The sequence below is a fragment of the Giraffa tippelskirchi genome, chromosome 8, assembly GCF_054371585.1.
Source record: "Giraffa tippelskirchi isolate mGirTip1 chromosome 8, T2T-mGirTip1v1.2.pri, whole genome shotgun sequence".
Classification (NCBI taxonomy): Eukaryota; Metazoa; Chordata; class Mammalia; order Artiodactyla; family Giraffidae; genus Giraffa; species Giraffa tippelskirchi.
In genome coordinates this window covers 88,437,615-88,458,453 of record NC_137282.1, presented here as the reverse complement: position 1 = coordinate 88,458,453, position 20,839 = coordinate 88,437,615, and the positions used below count along the sequence as shown (strand labels likewise).

The 20,839-nt window shown below is 37.4% G+C and overlaps 2 protein-coding genes across 5 annotated transcripts in view; one reads left to right on the top strand and one right to left on the bottom strand.

Moving 5' to 3' along the window:
- LOC145516422 (small ribosomal subunit protein uS10-like) overlaps positions 1-11,201 on the top strand; it is a 63,756-nt gene extending 52,555 nt beyond the window's left edge. For 2 of the 3 annotated variants that reach the window (XM_081517693.1, XM_081517694.1), the window contains exon 3: positions 4,494-4,943. In XM_081517693.1, coding sequence (XP_081373819.1) covers positions 4,494-4,885 — 392 coding nt within the window. In that variant the 3' untranslated portion in view covers positions 4,886-4,943. Of the gene's footprint in view, positions 1-4,493; positions 4,944-10,795 lie in introns of those variants that run through there. The other variant, XR_014061375.1, reaches the window with a different exon arrangement.
- Positions 1-20,839, bottom strand: part of LOC145516423 (uncharacterized) — a 581,394-nt gene that overhangs the window by 404,796 nt on the left and 155,759 nt on the right. The gene's annotated exons all lie outside the window — the stretch shown is intronic.

Genomic DNA, 20,839 nt, shown 5'->3' with positions numbered 1-20,839 from the left:
CTAAAATAGAACAAAGGGAACAAACAGGAAATAGTAACTAATCTGGTAAATAGTTATCCAGCTACATCAATAATCACCTTAGAGACCAGTGGTCTAAATGCACCAACTGAAAGAGATTGTCGGAGTGGATCAAGAAACACACTGCATGGGTCCAACTATATGACATTCTGAAAAGAGGCAAAACTATGGAAATAGGAAAAAGATCAGTAATTGCTAGTGGTTGCAGGGTAGGGCTGAATAGATAGAGCATAGAGGATTTTTAGAGCAGAGAAAAGTACTCTGTATGGTACCATATTGATGAACACGTATCATTATATGTTGTTGTTCAGTCACTCAGTCATGTCCAACTCTTTGCAACTCCATGGACTGCCAGGCTTCCCTGCCCTTCACCATCTCCATAGCTTGCTCAAACTCATGTCCATAGAGTTGGTGATGCCACACAACCATCTTGTCCTCTGTCATCCCCTGCTCCTCCTGCCTTCTATCTTTCCCAGCATCAGAAAATATATCATTATATGTTTGTGCAAAATACTAGATAACTCAAATGATCATATAATTAATTGCCCCAACCAGACCACCGCTGAAAGTGAAAGTGACTACCACGAATAATTAAAGCAGGATGACAAACAAACACAAACTAACAAAGTCCCAGCAAATCCACTTAATCCATTCTATCTGCTATCTCTTCTATCTCTTTCTGTAGTAAGTTTGCTACAGAAATTGCATGTCACAACTCTAAAGAAGACAAAGATCATCTAAAGCCTCATGCTTTCATTTACTCATTCAACAGCATTTATTCAATACCTTCTGTGTGTAGGTACCTTGAGATGAAAAATCAAGGAATGAGATGAAAAATCATAAACAAGGCAAACACAGTCCTTGCCTTTTTGGAAGAAATAACAGGGAAACCAACACAAAACTAAAATAATTATGGACTGTGATTGTAAATGCTTTAAAGGAAATAAAAAATAAAAAACTTGAGAGAGGACCATACTCAAGATAAGCTGTTCAGGAAAAACCTCTCTGGACACATTTGAAATGTGCCTTGAAAGCTGAGTTGGATTAGCCATGGGAGTGGCTGGTAGATGGAAAGAAGGAGCATTCCAAGCTCAGAGATCAGCATGGACAAGGACCCTGAGGGGAGGAAGTTTGGTATAAGTGAGAAAATAAAGAAGATTTGCGTGCTTATAGTTTAGTGAAAAAAGGAATGAGTATCTAAAGCAGACTGGGAAAGTCAGATGTCCTGCAATCTCAGATAAAATAGTAGGGTCTGTGTGCCAATGCACACAGCTGAGCTAATTCAGTGTTTATGCTTCTGCCCCTTCTTGGTGTAAGCTCACCCAAAGAGGTCAGTTAAGTCAGAGATGGAACAAGGACACTGAAACTTAGGAAGAAACCTCTTAACCTCATTTCTTCCTCTATCACCATGGCATAATGAGGAAGGCGGAAAAAGAGTGGACATACTCTTCAAAGCAGCAGAACAGATACAGAACCATCTTCACCACACAAGCTTCCTCACTGGGTGTCACTACATTTATCTCTGTAAAATAGGAGCCTGATGTCTCTTTAATTCAAAAGTCTTTATAGTTTGCGTCTTTTCCAAGTGACCACAGCATAAGGGGAAATTCTAAACAACTTACATAGAAATTTTAAATTTGAATAAGATGCAAAATTAAGATTGCACAATTATTGACAGAGAAGCAAAATGCATTTCTTCTTTTAAAAGTTTGATGACATGTGAACATAGAGTTGGATGGATACTTCTAAGTGTCAGAGCTTTTATCAAGAACAAAAGAAAACACAAATCCAGAGAAATAATTAGAGGTCAAAGTAAAGCCATTTTCAATTTTTTAAAAATAAACTGTATTAAACCTAAACATGAATTAATTTTAAAATAAAAGAGACTCCAGCATAATTTGGGGGTCCAGGAAAACACTGAGAATTATCCTAGTGTTTTGGGTTCAGCAAAATACATTTTGCCAAATCTTTTCCCCCTTAATTCAGAAAAGGCATGCATATTTCAAAGGAAATTTAATCCATATGTTTCTGATTCATTTACACTTAATTCATCAAAATGTTGTTTTGTAAGAGTTATTTGGTGTCCAAGAAGTCTTATAAGACTCTTCTCTTTGAACCAGAAAGCCTTGTGTTGCCAGAACTAAATGGAACTTTCTATGCAAAAAGAGGAGGCCCTAGTGTTCCTCTAGGAGGTTTGGCCCCAAAACTAGACTCTTCTCCTAGAGAGATGAGGTCAAGAGTAATAGGTAATGCTGAGAATTAGCAGGGATCCTTTAGTTAGATAAAGAGAGAACTGCCAAACACTCTCCAGTGAAACAAACTGATTATTCTGTTGAGAAGCAGTTTTTGTTTTCATTTTTTCAGTATGGAAAACCATTCTAATGTTTCAACAAGAAAATGAAGGATGTTGGTCCTTAGCATGGATTGTTATACTTGGTTATTTAACCATGAATAAATACGTTATTTTATAAAACAATGGCAAAAGTTTATTTCCTCTGGAATTTCAAGCATTTTGTTATACAAATTGTCAGCTTCCTCAATGCCTTCATGTACTTCACTACTTGTTTTGGACTTTGAGAATGCTTTCTTTTAGTATAATTGATGTCTAAGTTTTTCCACTATCCAGTAGGCTTTTTCTCTTTGGACATGTACTTGCTTAACTTCTAAGACTTCAGATACTTGTTCTTCTGTCTTCTCTTTTTTTTCTTTAATAAGCATACAAAGTCTCTACATTTAAAGCCATATTATCCTATGATGTATTTACTATGCTTATTAACTTGATTGTGCATATATTATGGCAACAGTTCAAAACATCTTTTCCATTGATCCAAACATCATGATGCAGTTACAGTGCTATCCCTTGATAGATGTGGGAAAGTCCACAGTCACTTGAATGGCAATGAGACACAGGAATCTAAAAATACAGACCTCATCAGATTTTAAATGGCTATGAAAATTTCCTGATTGAAACCATGAAATAGCTCAGTGAAAATAACTTGGGTAAAATATTAAGCAGTAACAAAATCTGTTGCCATTATTGATTTTTATAATCAATTTAATCTCAAAAAAAGTATGCATTTTGAAAAATGCATACTATAGACATATTACTTGATAATATTAATTATGAATCTTCATATAATGACACTGTAGTGATGTAATTTCTTCTAACTTTTTTACTCTAAAATATGAGTATTATATAACTTAAATAAATCTTAATTGTCATTGAAAAAAACTACCCCAATTACCATCACAAAAATTTTGCTGAGTACAATCTACAAACTAAAGACAAAGTTTGGTGAATACAGGAATTTATTGAAATGCTAGTATGCAAACAGTATCTCTTTAATTCTAAAGGGCATATAACTATGTAGCACAAAATGTAAGATTTGGAGAATACAAAATTGTTTTATCTCTTATTGATAATTATAACATGAGAAACAGGCATCTACAAAGAGAATTTTTATCAAGTCCTAGCTCTACCATTTAGGAACTATGTTACATTGAATCATCACTTTTAAAAATCTCTATGAACCAGCTTCCTTATTCATAAAATGCATAAAATCATATTCCTTGAAATCTCAAGGAGCAAAGAATTAAATAATATATGTGTGTTAAAGTAATGTTAGCTGTTACAACAAATAAATGCCCAAATATATAATGACTCTAACGTGACAAAAATTTCTATCTCACACATGTACAATCCCAAAAGGGTATGCTCAATTATCAGAGGGCTCCACTTCAAACAGGGATATTGGAACCCAAACTATTTTCATCTTATAACCATACCCTTTCAACACATCACTTCTAACATTATTATGCTTCTCTGCATCAAGCCAGAAGAAAAGGAAAAAGCACAGAGTATTTCATGTGAGATGATTTTATGGACTAGACCTAGAAGTGGTACACATCACTGTTATTCACATTCCCTTGGCAAGAACTAACTCACATGGCCACACCTAATTACAAACGAGAGTGGAAATGTACTAGTTGGATTGCCAGGAAGAAGAAACAGGATGGAAGAAAACAGCTACTCTTGGGCACATGTAAAGTGCCTAGCACTGTTCTGTCATTTAGTAACTATTCAATAAATGTTAGCTATCACCATTAGTAATAAAGTTTCTCTTCAGTGAAGACATTTAGTTTGGGAAACAAGAGCTTCATTGGCAGAGCAGGTGAATATATATTTTTCTATATATTTATTACATGGCTGAAAGAAGTTCATATGTGTTCAAAATTAAAATACAACAGTAAAATGTTTTAGAGAAAAAGCTTAATACGTTTAATGCTGGATATATCAAATAGGATTCTAAACAGAAGACTATTGTATATTCTTTAATAATACTATGCATATTCTTTAATATACTATGGTTTAAAATAATCAAACGGGCTCTTTGAGGAAGCCGCGGTCGCCGCTGAAGCGGAGCTCCGGGCTGCCCGCTCCTGCTCCTGACTCACCGCTGTTCGCTCTCGCCTAGGAACAAGTCCGTCAGAAAGCCGCACCGCAGCCATGGCCTTTAAAGACACCGGCAAGATTCCCGTGGAGCCAGAGGTGGCCATTCACCGGATTAGGATCACCCTCACCAGCCGCAATGTGAAGTCTCTGGAGAAGGTGTGTGCTGACCTGATCAGAGGCGCGAAGGAAAACAATCTCAAAGTGAAAGGACCAGTTCCGATGCCAACCAAGACTCTGAGAATAACTACAAGGAAAACTGCTTGTGGTGAAGGTTCTAAGACTTGGGATCGATTCCACATGAGGATCCACAAGCGACTTATTGACCTGCACAGCCCTTCTGAAATTGTCAAGCAGATCACTTCCATCAGTATTGAGCCAGGAGTCGAGGTGGAAGTCACCATTGCCGATGCCTAAATCAACCTTTTTAATAAATCGATAATCAGTTGTTAAAAAAAATAAAATAATCAAATGGTTATTTGCACATTTCAAATATTCAAAGATCCAAGCTGAGCAGATTACAACAAAATCTTTAGATCAGTGCATTTCAAAGAACTTTACAGCAAACCTCAAACTGTTGTCCATATTCCTTAGCTGCCATTATCACCCTGTTTGTAAAGCACACAGCTTCCATGGTATACAAGTCGAAAATAGTTTTTGTTGTATGCATAGAGTTACCATTGCATTATTTTTTCTACCATGGAATAAGGCCCATGCAGATATAAAAATATCTTCACATATCTTCACATATTTTTCTTCAAGATCTAACACTATACCTGTCTCTCAAGAGCAATGTAGAAAACCTTGCAAAAAAGATCATTCCTTTAAAAGAAATCTAAAGAAAAAGAAAAGTTAAAAACTTTTCAGGGTCTGTCTGGTTCTAATGGTAAAGCATTGCCAATCCAAGGGGCAGATTTCAGCAGTTTTAAAAAGAGTTAGCTAATTAAAATCACCCTTCCCTTAACTTGCCGCTTTTTCTCTCTTTAGTTGGCCCAACTTGTCCATTAGTATAATATTAAACAAATGAAAACAAAAGGAAAAACGAAGCAAGGTTCTCTCTATGCATATTTCTAAGACCAAGCAGTGTATGTTCCAAAACCATGTCTACAGAGCCAAAATTGTTGTGAAAATGAAGCAGCTTTTTAGCTGATTGAAAATTATTTGAATTCAATGCTTGTTTTACATACCGAAAACTGCAGTTTAAAAAGTAATGGCTAAACAGATGCTACTAAAATACAGCACTCTTTTCCACATACAAGGCTTTGAAGGGCCTCTGAAATATACCCAAGAAAGCAGGTTACCTCATAAATCCTCTCAGGCAATGTCTAATGAAGTCTCATGTTATTTCCCCCAATAATTTGTTAACCTTGAAAAATAAAGCTTTCCTGAATGTCTCCAACAACCTTGGCTTTCTGATCATGTGATCAGGGAAAGAAATACACTCTGGCTTTCATTAGTTTGAGGACATCTGCAAGTAGAACTTACAACACAAAACAATCTCAGTTGCTGATCTTGTTCTCTCATCTGGACCAAACAGTGTTAATGTCAACAACTGCAATAAATGGCATGGCTGGAGCTAACGTAAACATTTCAGAATTCATAAGCTTAATATTGTCGTTCAGAAGTTGGACCAAGCTATGACTAAACTCTCCTGTACTCTAGACCGCAGGCTAGAGACTGACTTTGATATATCTCCAGAACAAAAATGCATCCAAAACTGCACACTGGGAGAAAAGTAAATGCTCTTGGCATGGGAAGTGGATGTGGCAATAGGTACCTTTGGCGGGTGGATAAATGCAGAAAGTGGAACAAAGGGCGGTAATGCCCTGCCTGTAGTGGGTGGGAGGTGTTCTGTGGGTCCCATTGTTATTAAAGTCAAGTCATAAAAGTAGATATTGTTTATATCTGCGGTGGCAGCTCTTAGGCTTTAGCTCCTCCTCTAGCCACATTTTCTAAAATAGCTCCATGCCATTCCTATTATGTGCAGGCTTTCTTTAGACCCAAGGCAAGACAATGGAAAAACCAACCAAAACAAAAACAAACGGAAACTAAATGCTTGGGTTTTCTTCATAAACATGTTAGCCACAAGGTAGGTAATTGCCTTCAAATAAAGGAATTATTTGCTGGATCGCTGTGCCCAAGTGAGAATTTTAACATCTGTAAGACCATACATTATTTTTTTTTTAGTTTTTTGTAGAATCTAGTTTTATGCAGCCAAAGATACTTTTGAGGTTCATGTATATTCCCAGGGCCAATTCCATGATAAAGATAAATTGAATGGCACTTACTCTACTGTATCTTCAACGGAATGCTTACTATCAGTGAACTGAAAGCTGTTTGGTTCTGTCCAACTCTTTTGTGACCCCATGGACTATAACCCCTCAGGCTCCTCTGTCCATGGAATCTCCAGGCAAGAAGACTGGTGTGGGTTGCCAGTCCCTTCTCCAGGGGATCTTCCCGGCTCAGGTATTGAACCCAGGTCTCCCACACTGTAGGCAGATTCTTTACTATCTGAACCACAAGGAAAGCCCTCAACTGAAACTAAATGATTAGGCCCTAACCACTTCTATTTATCAGTTCCATTCAGTCACTCAGTCGTGTCCAACTCTCTGGGACCCCATGGACTGCAGCACGGCAGGCTTCCCTGTCCATCACCAACTCCCAGAGGCTACTCAAACTCCTGTCCATAGTGTCGGTGATGCCATCCAACCACCTCATTCTCTGTTGTCCCCTTCTCCTCCTGTCTTCCATCTTTCCCAGCATCAGGGTCTTTTCAAATGAGTCAGTCCTTTGCATCAGGTGGCCAAAGTATTGGACTTTCAGCTTCAGCATCAGTCCTTCCAATGAACACCCAGGACTGATCTCCTTTGGATGGACTGGTTGGATCTCCTTGCAGTCCAAGGGACTCTCAAGAGTCTTCTCCAACACCACAGTTCAAAAGCATCAATTCTTCGGTGCTAAGCTTTCTTTATGGTCCAACTCTCACATCCACACATGACTACCGGAAAAACCATAGCTTTAACTAGACAGACCTTTGTCGGCAAAGTAGTATATCTGCTTTTTAGTATGCTGTCTAGGTTGGTCATAGTTTTTCTTCCAAGGAGAAAGCGTCTTTTAATTTCATGGCTGCAGTCACCACCTGCAGTGATTTTGGAGCCCCCAAAAATAAAGTCAGCCACTGTTTCAACTGTTTCCCCATCTATTTGCCATGAAGTGATGGGACCAGAGGCCATAATCTTAGTTTTCTAAATGTTGAGCTTTAAGCCAACTTTTTTACTCCCCTCTTTCACTTACATCAAGAGGCTCCTTAGTTCTACTTCAGTTTCTGCCATAAGGGTGGTGTCATCTGCATATCTGACATTATTGATATTTCTCCCGGCAGTCTTGATTCCAGCTTGTGCTTCATCCAGCCCGGCATTTCACATGATGTACTCTGCATATAAGTTAAATAAGCAGGGTGACAATATACAGCTTTGTTGCACTCCTTTCCCAATTTGGAACCAGTCTGTTGTTCCATGTACAGTTCTAATTGTTGCTTCCTGATCTGCATACAGATTTCTCAGAAGGCAGGTCAGGTTGTCCGGTATTCCCATCTCTTGAAGAATTTTTCACAGTTTGTTGTGATCCACACATCAAAGCCTTTGGCGTAGTCAATAAAGCAAAAGTAGATGTTTTTCTGGAATTCTCTTGCTTTTTCTATGATCCAGTGGATGTTGGCAATTTGGTTTCTCTGGTTTCTCTGCCTTTTCTAAATCCGGCTGGAACATCTGGAAGTTCACGGTTCACATACTGTTGAAGCCTGGCTTGGAGAATTTTGTGCATTACTTTGCTAGTGTGTGAGATGTGTGCAATTGTGCAGTAGTTTGAACTTTCTTTGGCATTGCCTCTCTTTGGGACTGGAATGAAAATTGACCTTGTCTAACTCAATGAAACTGTGAGCCATGCCATGTGGGGCCACCTGTGATGGACGGGTCGTGGCGGAGAGTTCTGACAAAGCATGATCCACTAGAGAAGGGAATGGCAAACCACATCAGTATTCTTGCCTTCAGAACCTTGTATTTATACATGTTTCTAAATTCTAAGAATAGAGATGCTGTCTCTCTTTTCATAATTACATTTGGACAACACTTTCCAATTGCAAATTTACTTTCTCATTGACTCTGTCACTATTGCCCATAGCAGCCTCAAGAGATGGGCCAACAGAGAGCTATCTGGCCAATAATGGAAAAGGAGACAATTAGTGCCAGAGCTAACACTTGAGCCTAGGGTATCAGATGCTAATCCCTACACTCTTCCCACTACACCATGCTATCTCTATACAAATGTAAGAAATTGAATTATAATAATTCCTGCTTTGACCTATGTAGACTTTTCTTGATTTATAATGACCCAGGGACAGGGAGTGGCCACAACATGCCCAGAAAATGCGTGAAAAAACTGCTCACTTGGGCCTTTCACACAAAGGCCTTTTCTAGAAATCTCTGATCTTCACCAAATAACAATACAAGGCACCTGTTGTGTGTACTGTACATTATCTCCTCAATACCCCTCAATAGTCCCAAAAAGTCAGTATGATTGTGCTCTTCATTTATACATGATAAAATGAAATCTGAAAAAAAAAAAAAAAACTAATTTGTTCAAGATCCTCTTGCTAGGGAATGCAGAGGTAGGATTTGAACCTGAGTATGTTTGAGTCCAGAACCCATGCTTTTGACATCAGACAACACTGCCATAGCTCACAGTCAGCCAAAGACTACAGGTTTGCATTTAAGACTAGCTAAGTAAATAAGAAACTATCAGAATTTCTTATACTTCTTCAGCACCTTGTTCAGCTCATTACCTTATTCTACACAGTTTTGTCTCTCAGCACTTAGATCTACAATGAGGTTTCATCATAGCCTTTTCTTTGTCTTCAGTCTTATGAAGATTATATTCAAATAATATCTGCTGAACTAGTTCTCCATCTTGTACCAAGTGACTATTTAATTCTCCTTTTCATCAATCTGAAAAATCAATAGAGAAGTATTTATTAAATGCTTCCTATGGGCTTCTCTGGTGGCTCAATGGTAAAGAATATGCCTGCCAATGCAGGAGACTCAGGTTTGATTTCTGGATTGGGAAGATCCCCTAGAGAAGGAAATGGCAACCCACTCCAGGATTCTTGCCTAGGAAATCCCATGGACAGAGGAACCTGGCGGGCTACACTCCATGGGGTCACAAAAGAGTTGGGCATACTTAGCAACTAAACAACAACACACTGCAAATTAAAACAAACAAACAAAAAGACAGTAAACCACCTCTGAGGAGCTTGTAGTCCAGCTAGAGATATATGACTTCAAATGATAGCAGGAAACAATTATATGCTCAACTCAAAAATGCTTAAAAATGTATAAATGTTCAAACAGAAGATAGATGCAGTGTCAGGAACCTCTGAAGTCTAAGTAACAATAACATTGTAATAGTTACCATAACTTTAGTATCTTCCACTGTGACAAGAGAAGGAATCATTGGATTTTCACTCATTAAAAAATTTGCTCCACAATCCATGTGTGATCCAGATATATCAGCGAATTATTTTCCACTCAGAATTCTCTTCCATCTCTCCTTAGTCAATCCAGATTCTTCCAGCTCCGGTTCTACCCCTTATAAAAAGGTTTCACTTGTCTCCAATTACCTACATCTAAACATTTTGTACATCCCACAGTTGAGCAGTAATTACTTGACTGCCAATGACAGAAGCAACTCAAATTAGGTTAGGCAAAAAAAAAAAAAAAAGATTATTGGTTCACATTTATAAAAATTTTCTATAAATTCATCATAACTTGCAATCTTGACCCAAGAAGCAAACTCTCTCTTAATGGAAATAGTTATCTATGTCACTATTCATCTTTTGTTTATAAAGAATAAAACACAGGCTTAATTTTAGTTCCATTAAAAAACTCAAAAAAACCCCTGTAACTGTGCAGGTTGAAAATTTTATTATGACTATATAATGAAAAGGAAAGACTGTTTCCATTTTTTTTTTCCTGAAAGGAGATTCTATCTCTGCCAGTTGAAATACCCTAAATAGGTAGTGTGACTCAGACAGTAAAGAATCCACCTGCAATGCAGGAGACACAGGTTCAATCCCTGGGTCAGGAAGATCCCCTGGAGAAGGGAATAGCAACCCACTCCAGTATTCTTGTCTTAAGAATTCCATGGACAGAAAAGCCTGGCGGGCTACAGTCCATGGGGTCACATAGAGTCGGACAAGACTGAGCAACTAACATACAACATAGTAGTCTTTCTATCATTTAACTGTTACCATTCTCTGCTTTGGTCCATTAGTGTCATCTGGGAATCTTTTAAAAAGAAATAAGCGTCATCCTCCTTCCTCCTCAACACCAGAAAAATTCAATCAGAAGCCTGAGAAGTGGAGTCTAGACAACAGTATTTCTTTAATGTGCACTATGTGATTCTAATGCACAATGAAGACTGAAAATGCATCTTCTGTCTAGTACCTACATTATAACATCTACTCATCAGGGAGTGGGCAGTACTCCCCAGTTAGCGACAAAAAGGACAGAAAGTTCATCGTGGCGACTAGACAAGGACAAAACAAGAAGAAATGATTAGCAGAAGAATTCACAATACTTATTTTTATCCCAAAATGTGGCAGTGATTTTATCCCCAACAACAATTTGAAATTTCATAGCAAAGATCAGTGCCTGACCATAAAATTCTAGAATTTTTATATGTGTCTTCCATTCTTTGAGTTTTTGTTCATGTTTTTTGGTATATTTTTTAGTTATTTTGTGCCCATGAAATTAGTCAGGGGATTATTTAACATCATTCATAGACGTCATAGAAAATATGAACTGGAGATTTAGACTACGACCTCCAGTCAGAAATAGGCAGAATTGAATGTATGGCCAATTAATAGACCATTCCATGTGCTTTTCAGCAACAAAAGCCCACTCACTTGAAGCTGTTAAAGGAGTTATTTGAAGGGACTTGTTAGTGAGCCATGTGAAATGACAGGAGCTATAAAGTTGGCCATAAATGTCATTTGTAATTAAAGATAATGAATGCATGGTTATTCATCAAGAAAATATGACTGCTTCAGAAAAAGAAAAGCAGTTTAGCTACTGTTTTATTCATAGGTTATTAGTAACAAAAAACATTATAGCATTTGAGGAAGAAGGGAGTTATTTACATTGACTGCATTGGAGAAAAAAGCCTAAAAAGGGAACAGCTGGCTACTTAAGGCTTTATTTTTTGCCAACCAAAAGGACTGCCACCTATCTTTTCTTCACTTACGTTGACTGACTGGCCACTGCTGACACAAGAAGGAAATCTATGTCTTCAGAATCAATAACTTACGCTCAGTGGCCCAATTGGCAGAAAATAGAAATAAACAAACACAAAAATCTTTTATTTTGCAATGTTAGTGAAGAAAACACTGACCTTCCACCTCCTACCTAATCTACCCCCAATTGCTTCTCTGACACCAAGCCTAGTAAAAATGAAAAGGGGTTTTCAAAAGAAGGAAAGAAACATCTGGACTTCAGATTCCCCTCCAAAGCAGAAACCAAGCCTATAAACGTTACATGTTTCAATGAGCCACGCAAGACGAAGGAGAAAGTTCAACTGCTTATCCTACTTGACCTTGGCGTTAACACAGGATCACATTGATCCTGATGGAGAGATTAAAACGCCAAGTCCAGAACTGCTCACCAAGCAAATTCACAAGGGGAGTTCTAAGAGTTCTTTGGCACTCTTGTTTCATATGGAATTAGCAGGGACGATCCCAGGCCACAGATGTAGCAATATTTTAACTCAGTGTGCAAAATTTCAAAGATAAAGCCTGAGATTGGGAGCAGTACTGAACTCTTCAAACACTGCTTTCCTGGTAGACTTTGTCAAGAAAATACAACATGTGTAAGGGCTGTTGAAAGATTTCTTTATGGAAGAAAAATTAAAATGGAGGCCATTAGGGCCATGAGAGGTAAAGAATGAAGGTGGGGGGGTGACAAACCCTAAAACATTTTCTTTTACATATTCCTACTCTAAATTGCAAAGTCATGCTACCTTCAGTGAAAATCACTTTCATAATACAGCAACATGGCATGTAAATAATTTTTCTCAGTAAAAGCTAATACAGTTCTGAATTAATCAAAAAGATAGAGAGTTTAACAACAAAGGTCTGTGGTGGGTCACTAGTCCAGGGGTCCCCAGCCTCCAGGATCTAATGCCTAATGATCTGAGGTGGAGCTGATGTGATTAATAGTAGAAATAAAGTGCACAATAAAATGTAATGAGCTTAAATCACCCTGAAAACTTCTGCCCCCCCACCTGTCCATGGAGAAATCAGTCCCTGGCGCCAATATGTTGGGGATCACTGCATTTGTTATCTCTTAAACTGCTCTAACAGAAAGCACCTTGGACTAACGGACTGGGAAATTGGGTTCCAGCCACAGCTCAGTCACCACTGAACTGCGCCTCGTAAGTTGCACCCAAAGCTTCTTATGTCCTTTGGGCCTTAATTTCTTTGCCAGTAAAATAAAAGAGTTGGTGTAGAGGAATTCTAGAACCAAAATATTTCTAGACATTATGGAAGTTGTACAAACCTGCTCATGATTAACACACCCCCATTTTCAACTAGTGTTTTCTGACTAACCCAACTCATAGTGTAGTTCCCCCTCTTCTCTCTTCAGGATACTCATTAATTCTCCCACCAATCTCTTAGCTCGGGGTTACTCTTTTGCTCTAATGTCTTCTCTCTCTATGAGACTATAAATTCCCCTGGGGCACAAAATAACTTGTTTTTAATTGAATCCTTAATTAAAATTAATAGAGTGTTATGCACAAGGTAGATGTTTTTATGTATTTTTTGGATAAATGTATGAATGAGAGAATGTCTGGCACTTGCTAAGTATTGAGTTAATTGACCAGTTACTATTGTTAAGGATGACTCATAAGAGTAAGCCAAGAGAAATACTGATTTCTAGAAAGCAGGATCTAGTCATTATACCAAAAAGTTGCCCAGACTACATTCATTAGACAGCTAAAAAAAAAAACTCCATTTTAAAATCCCAATATTATCCCTGTTCTGTAAGAATCTCAAAAGTCATATATTTCATCTGAAAATCTTAAAGCTATACAATGTCAATTGACATGAAAAATATTTGTTGTTATAGCATATTTTTTCATAAAAATGAGACGAAATTCTACATTTTCCTAGTCCTTATTGGTGTACTTATATTGTAGTGTTTCTTTGGTCTTTGCTGTATCTTATTAATTAATACAGAAATGCCTAACTCTATAATTGTACCACCATTTAAAAGGATATAATCACATTTTTCTGTTTCTGGGGCCTCCCAGGTGGCACAGTAGGAAAGAATGCACATGCCAACGCAGGAGACACAAGAGACGCAGGTTCGATTCCTGGGTCAGGAAGATCCCCTGGAGTAAAAAATGGCAACTCACTCCAGTATTCTTGCCTGTAAATTTCCATGGACAGAGGAACCCTGTGGGTTACAGTCCATGGGGCCATAAACAGTCAGACACAACTGAGCTATTGAGCAAGCACACCTCATGTATACTAAAGAAAAACTTTAAAGAGCATTTGATTTAAGAATTTATATATTTATGGATTTTACCAGTATTATTGGCTCCTTTAATCAGACATTTTCAATGTTTATTATACCAGAAAAAGTGCTTATGTCATAGGACTCCACTGGAGAAATAGTCAATAATTACAGTAAAAGGAGAAAATAAGAGGCTCTGACATTATGAGTCTTGCAACATCACCAAGAGTCCTCTTCTACTAGCATATGGAAATTGTTCTAACTTGCTAACTAAACTCTACCACCCCTCTGCTCTTTACTACATAAACACCAATTTTATCCTACGCATAACTTCAATTCGTTTTTCCTATGCTAATAGGTAAGGAGACATGACACATCTTTCCCCCCCCCCTTGGATTTTGGTTATCAGCTTACATTTGAAAGGAAAGTACATGGAGAAAAATCATAGCCAGATGAACAAGATTAATTCCTAAGAGAAAGAAGTCACAAGACAATGAAGGACCACAAATTAGTTTAAGCAAGAAATATGACAGCCTTGTTCTGTGTACTGGATCTTCAGCCAGTGGCTGGAATTTAAATAAATAAACATTTTCTTCACATGTGGTCTTCAGTTCCCTGTTAAACTTTACTATCACAAAGTTTCATTTTGGCCAAAATGTATTTTAAAATATTTTTTCACCTCATCTAGTCCCAACAAAATCATTGGGAAACCCCAAACCAGTTAAGTCTATTACAGGTTGGTTAATTGAAATCACACAAACACACACACACACACACAGTGATCACAATGTGTTTTTAAAAATCCATTTCATCATCAGAGCTTTGTTTTGGAAAGATTGTCTGTTTTCCCATATCCCTTCCTTAAAAAGACAGTTTCAATTCCAAGTGCCCCAGATAAATAGGAACATAACTGATAAAGGCAATCAGACAGAAATCAAAGCCAACGAGAATAATGCTTGGCACACACTTGCCCTTCATGGGCTGTAATGATTGAGATCAGCCTGTACCACCACCAGTATTTGGTGTTTGCCAGCTGAGGCTCACAGTTCTCAGCTGTGAGCCTGAACGCTAAGCAAACCAATAGGGAGAAGTGGATCAGAGAGCCAAGTCACACCTGTGATATATCTTCTGGTCTTGAGTATGAGAAATGTTGACTAGAGTAACTCAGAGTCACTAAAGCAACAGAGCTGTTAGGCATGTTTATCAGATTGGCCCAAGTCTGATGTGACAGAAACAGCATGTTCTGCTATTCAATGAACCCACTGGTGTAAATACCATTCAAGCAGCCCATGAACTCCAGTGGAGATCTGTTTATTTTATGTGTAACAGAAGGAGATTTTTCTGACAGTTTTGCTCTTAATTACACAGAAAACATTTAACCACTACTTGGACTTACCACAAAAGGAAAAGAAAGTAGTTGCTTGATGACAAAAATTTATCTATGAAAAGTCAGTTATTTTCAATATTTTTAGTGACCATCAGATGGAATCCTTTGTACAATATTATATTTGGTTGTTCTCCTTAAAAGTATACAGTTAGCTCATTATTCACTTAGAAGATGTAGCTCAAAAATAATTTTAAGCAGCAACATAATAATTCAGAATAACTAAACCTTATGTAGGCTTAAAGTTTCACACAAAATAAAAATTATTTCCAAACAATAGTCTTTTGTTTTTTAAACAAAATTATTGAGTACTTTGTTTCTCTGAAATTAAGTTTAATCTCTTAGCAAAAATGAAATAGACAGCTAAGAGAAATGAGCTCTCTTAAACACTGCTATTGGGAGTATAAAATACAGCTTTTCTGTAGAGCAATTTAAGCAATAGCTATCAAAAGCCTCAAATATGTTTAAAACTTTTACAAAGACTCCACTTCTAAGATTTTTTTCCTAATAAGTAAGCTGAGATGCAGATACAGTTATATAGGAAATACATATAGTTTTTATATACATACATATATATATATATGAAAGCTCTGACAAACCTAGACAGTGTGTTTTAAAGCAGAGACACTGTTCTGCTGACAGAGGTCTGTATCATCAAGGCTATGGTCTTCCTGGTGGTCATGTCCAGTTGTGAGAGCTGGACCATAAAGAAGGCAGAGTGCCAAAGAATTGATGCCTTCAAACTGTGGTGCTGGAGAAGACTCCTGAGAGTCCCTTGGACAGCAAGGAGATCGAAGCAGTCAGTCTTAAGGGAAATCAACCTGAATACTCGTTGGAAAGACTGATGCTGAAACTGAAGCTCTAGTATTTTCATCACCTGATGCAAACAGCCGATTCATTGGAAAAGTCCTTCATGCTGGGAAGGATTGAGGGCAGAAGGAGAAGAGGGTGTCAGAGGATGAGATGGCTGAATGGCATCACCAATGCAATGGACATGAACTTGGGAAAACTTCAGGAGATGGTGAGAGACAGGGAGGCCTGGTGTGTGCAGTCCATGGGGTAGGAAAGAGTCGGACACTACTGGGCAACTGAACAACAACAACAAACTGACATGCAGATAGAGTTATATACAATAGTATTCACTGTGGAGCTAATACTGGAAATAATGTCATTGTCCAAAAATAATGAATTTGTTCAGTAAATATGTTACATCCAATGTGATAAAATAGTGCTTAATAGTTTAAAATGATGTCATAGAAAAACATTTAATAGCATTAGAAAATATTCTTGATGTTTCAATAAATGAAAAGCAGGTTATAAAATAGTAAGTATGATAAAATCACAATTTTTAATTTCTATAAATGTATAGAAAAATGACTCGGCATATATTCTATATATCAGTACTGCCCACAGGAATATGGTACAAGCTATATATGTGATTTTTAATTTTCTAATATCTACATTAAAATGTAAAAAGCAACAGGTTAAATTAATGTTAATAATATACATTATTTAACCCAACATATTCAAAGTATCTATTAATGTGGTTTTATTTCATACTAAGCCTTTGATATTTAATGTATATTTTGTATTTACAGCACATCTCATTTCAGACTAGTCACATTCCAAGTGCTCAATAGTCAGGTGTAGCTAGCGACTACAATGTTGGGCAGGATACCTCAAGAACATAGGATATGGGTGATTTGTTTCTATCTTTACATTTTTCTATACATTCTACTTTAATAATCAGAAAAAAGCTGGTATTTTTAAATAACTAAATAGAGGCAATGAGACAGAGAGCGGAAAGTTATGTATCAGTCAGTGAGTTCTGTCACTCAGTCGTGTCCGACTCTTTGTGACCCCGTGGACTGCAGCATGTCAGGCTTCCCTGTCCACCACTAGCTCCTAGGGCTTGGTCAAATTCATGTCCATTGAGTCGGTGATGCCATCCAACCATTTCATTCTCGGTCGCCCCCTTCTCCTCCTGCCTTCAGTCTTTCCCAGCATCAGGGTCTTTTCTAATGAGTCAGTTCTTCGCATCAGGTAGCCAAATTGGAGCTTCCGTTTCAGCATTAGTCTTTCCAATAAATATTCAGGGTTGATTTCCTTGATTATTGACTGGTTTGATCTCCTTGCAATCCAAGGGATTCTCAAGAGTCTTCTCCAACACCACAGTTCAAAATCATCAATTCTTCAGCCCTTAGTTTTCTTTATGTTCCAGCTCTCACATCCATACACGACTACTGGAAAAACCATAGCTTTGACTATACACACCTTTGTCGGCAAAGTGACGTCTCTGCTTTCTAATATGTTTAGATTTGTCACAGTTTTTTTTTCCCCAAGAAGCAAGTGTCTTTTAATTTCGTGGCTGCAGTCACCATCTGCAGTGATTTTGAATATATAATAATAATAATGTTGTAGTAAATATATATATATATATATAGTATATATAGTAACTATATTTCAGTTAAGTTCAGTCGCTCAGTCATGTCCAACTCTTTGTGACCCCATGAACCACAGCAAGCCAGGCCTCCCTGTCCATCACCAACTCCTGGAGTTTATCCAAACTCATGTCCATTGAGTCGGTGATGCCATCCAACCATCTCATCCTCTGTCATCCCCTTCTCCTCCCGCCTTCAATCTTTCCCAACGTCAGAGTCTTTTCAAATGAGTCAGCTCTTCGCATCAGGTGGCCAAAATATTGGAGTTTCAGCTTCAACATCAGTCCTTCCAGTGAACACCCAGGACTGATCTCCTTTAGAATGGACTGGTTGGATCTCCTTGCAGTCCAAGGGACTCTCAAGAGTCTTCTCCAACACCACAGTTCAAAAGCATCAATTCTTTGGCGCTCAGCTTTCTTTATAGTCCAACTCTCACATCCATACATGATTACTGGAAAAACCATAGCCTTGACTAGATGGACCTTTGATGGCAAAGTAATGTCTCTGCTTTTTAATGTGTTGTCTAGGTTGGTCATAACTTTCCTTCCAAGGAGTAAGTATCTTTTAATTTCATTGCTGCAATCACCATCTGCAGTGATTTTGGAGCCCAGAAAAATAAAGTCAGCCACTGTTTCCACTGTTTGCCCATCTATCTGCCATGAAGTGATGGGACCGGATGCCATGATCTTAGTTTTCTGAATGTTGAGTTTTAAGCCAACTTTTTCACTCTCCTCTTTCACTTTCATCAAGAGACTCCTTAGTTCTTCTTCACTTCCTGCCATAAGGGTGGTGTCATCTGCATATCTGAAGTTATTGATATTTCTCCCGGCAATCTTGATATCAGCTTGTGCTTCATCCAGCCCAGTGTTTCTCATGATGTATTCTGCATATAAGTTAAATAAGCAGGCTGACAATATACAGCCTTGACGTACTCCTTTTTCTATTTGGAACCAGTCTGTTGTTCCATGTCCAGTTCTAACTGTTGCTTCCTGACCTGCATACAGGTTTCTCAAGAGGCAGGTAAGGTGGTCTGGTATTCCCATCTCTTTCAGAATTTTCCATAGTTTATAATATATACATACATACATATATATATATATATATAATATATATGCATATATATCAAGAGACTCAGATGCAGAGGGTTCTGATTCTGTTTGTCGCTGCACCACAAGTCCTCATCTGAAAATGAAAATTATAATATCTCTCTCATAAAAATACTGAGAATAATAAGGTAAAATGCAGGAGATGACATAGGTTAAAAAGCAGCAGAATGCCTGGATTTTTCACCTACCTAGAAGTTTTCCCACATAAAAATCAATACTACATCTGTATATAGAACATCCCCTGAATCAATGGTAAAGTTTAGATATGCTATGAGCCCTTAGAAGGAGGAGTTTTGTTCTCTTTTGATCAGGTTTTGATCTACAGAGTCTAGCACAGTGACTAGTGCATTTGTTATATAAATTAACAAATGAATGAACAGTTAATAGCATTTGGATAGGCTGTGCCTTTTAAAAGCACTTCACCTGAATGACTTTTTTAAGTGTTCTTCCCCCTTTCAGTATTAATGATTTCAAATCACATGAAATTTTTTTTTAAGTTTTCATCTATTTAAGACTTTCCCAACCTCATTTTTTCTTCAGCTGGCTCTTGCCACCTTCTATAAACGTCTTCTAAGGATTAACAGTGTGACATCCTTTCCTGAAACTTCCACAATTCTTTGTTTTCCTCTATTTTAGCATTTACTATGTTCTACTTGAATTACTTCTGTGTATGGGCATATCCTTAGTAGACTGACTTCCTTGAAAGCAGGCAGTGCGTCCATTCTCTAATACCTAGAACAGAGTAAGTGCTCAGTAACATCTATTTTGTGCATGAAGGAATGAATGAGTAGCACTATTAGATTGTTAGCTCCTCAAAATTTATATCTTTATTTCATTCATTCTGTATATCTCACTATGCTTCTTGTATTTGTTTTTAGATATTTATAGGGATGAGAGTTCCAAGTATTAATGTACTCCCTAACTGCTCCCAACATTTCCATGCCTTCAAGGTCACCTAATTCTCTCCCTTGGTTCTCTCTACTCAACTTTGGTATAGAAATGTCACCTACAGTGGAAAAATAGCAAAATACTGTGAACACTGAAAACTTTTAATATAGAATTTCAGGTTGAGCTATTCTGTTCTTAGAGGAACTCAACTAGAGAAGATAAGAGAATATGATGGAGAGTCAATAAAAAATGAAGAAAAAGGAATAAAAACACTTCAGTGTTTGGAGATGGGCAAGGCTACTCAACAAAGGGCATATATGTCTAATTTCTGTGATGCTCTCTTTTAAAGAGCTATGTTCCAGTAGAATGCTTGTAAGTCCTTTGTATATATGATGAAAAACTTGCCTTTCATGAGGGATAATGGTAAGATTACAGGAAATTTTACCTGCCAAAATGGGATTAAGTGAATCAGTTTAGGGCTTTCCAATCTATGACTATTACAGGTATTCTGAATGCAAAATGAACAAATGCATGTATGTATTTGCTTTCTTTGTCACTTTTAACTAGTTTGAAAGTTGCCAACTATATCACACAGTGCAAAATAAGCTATACAAATTCTTGGCTAACATATAGGCAAAATCAACTTCCATAAATATGTTATTATCATGCGTTGCTGATTTATAGAAATATGTACTGCTTATATTTGTGTCCAAATTCACACCACTAAATGTATTTTAGACTTCACTTTCAGATTCAATGCTTACTTAGTTTTGTTTTGTAGGGCTGATTGGTTGGTTGGTTGGTATTTTAGAACTCAGCTGCAAAGAGTTGAGTTAACATATTCTTCATCTCATAACATATTATACTTATCATCCATGCAAATCAGTTTTCTTGTTTATTTTTCTTCTTCTTATCCATTGTATTTCATTTTCCCCTTTCCACAGATTTAGCTCTAATATATTTGAAACATGTTCATAAATATT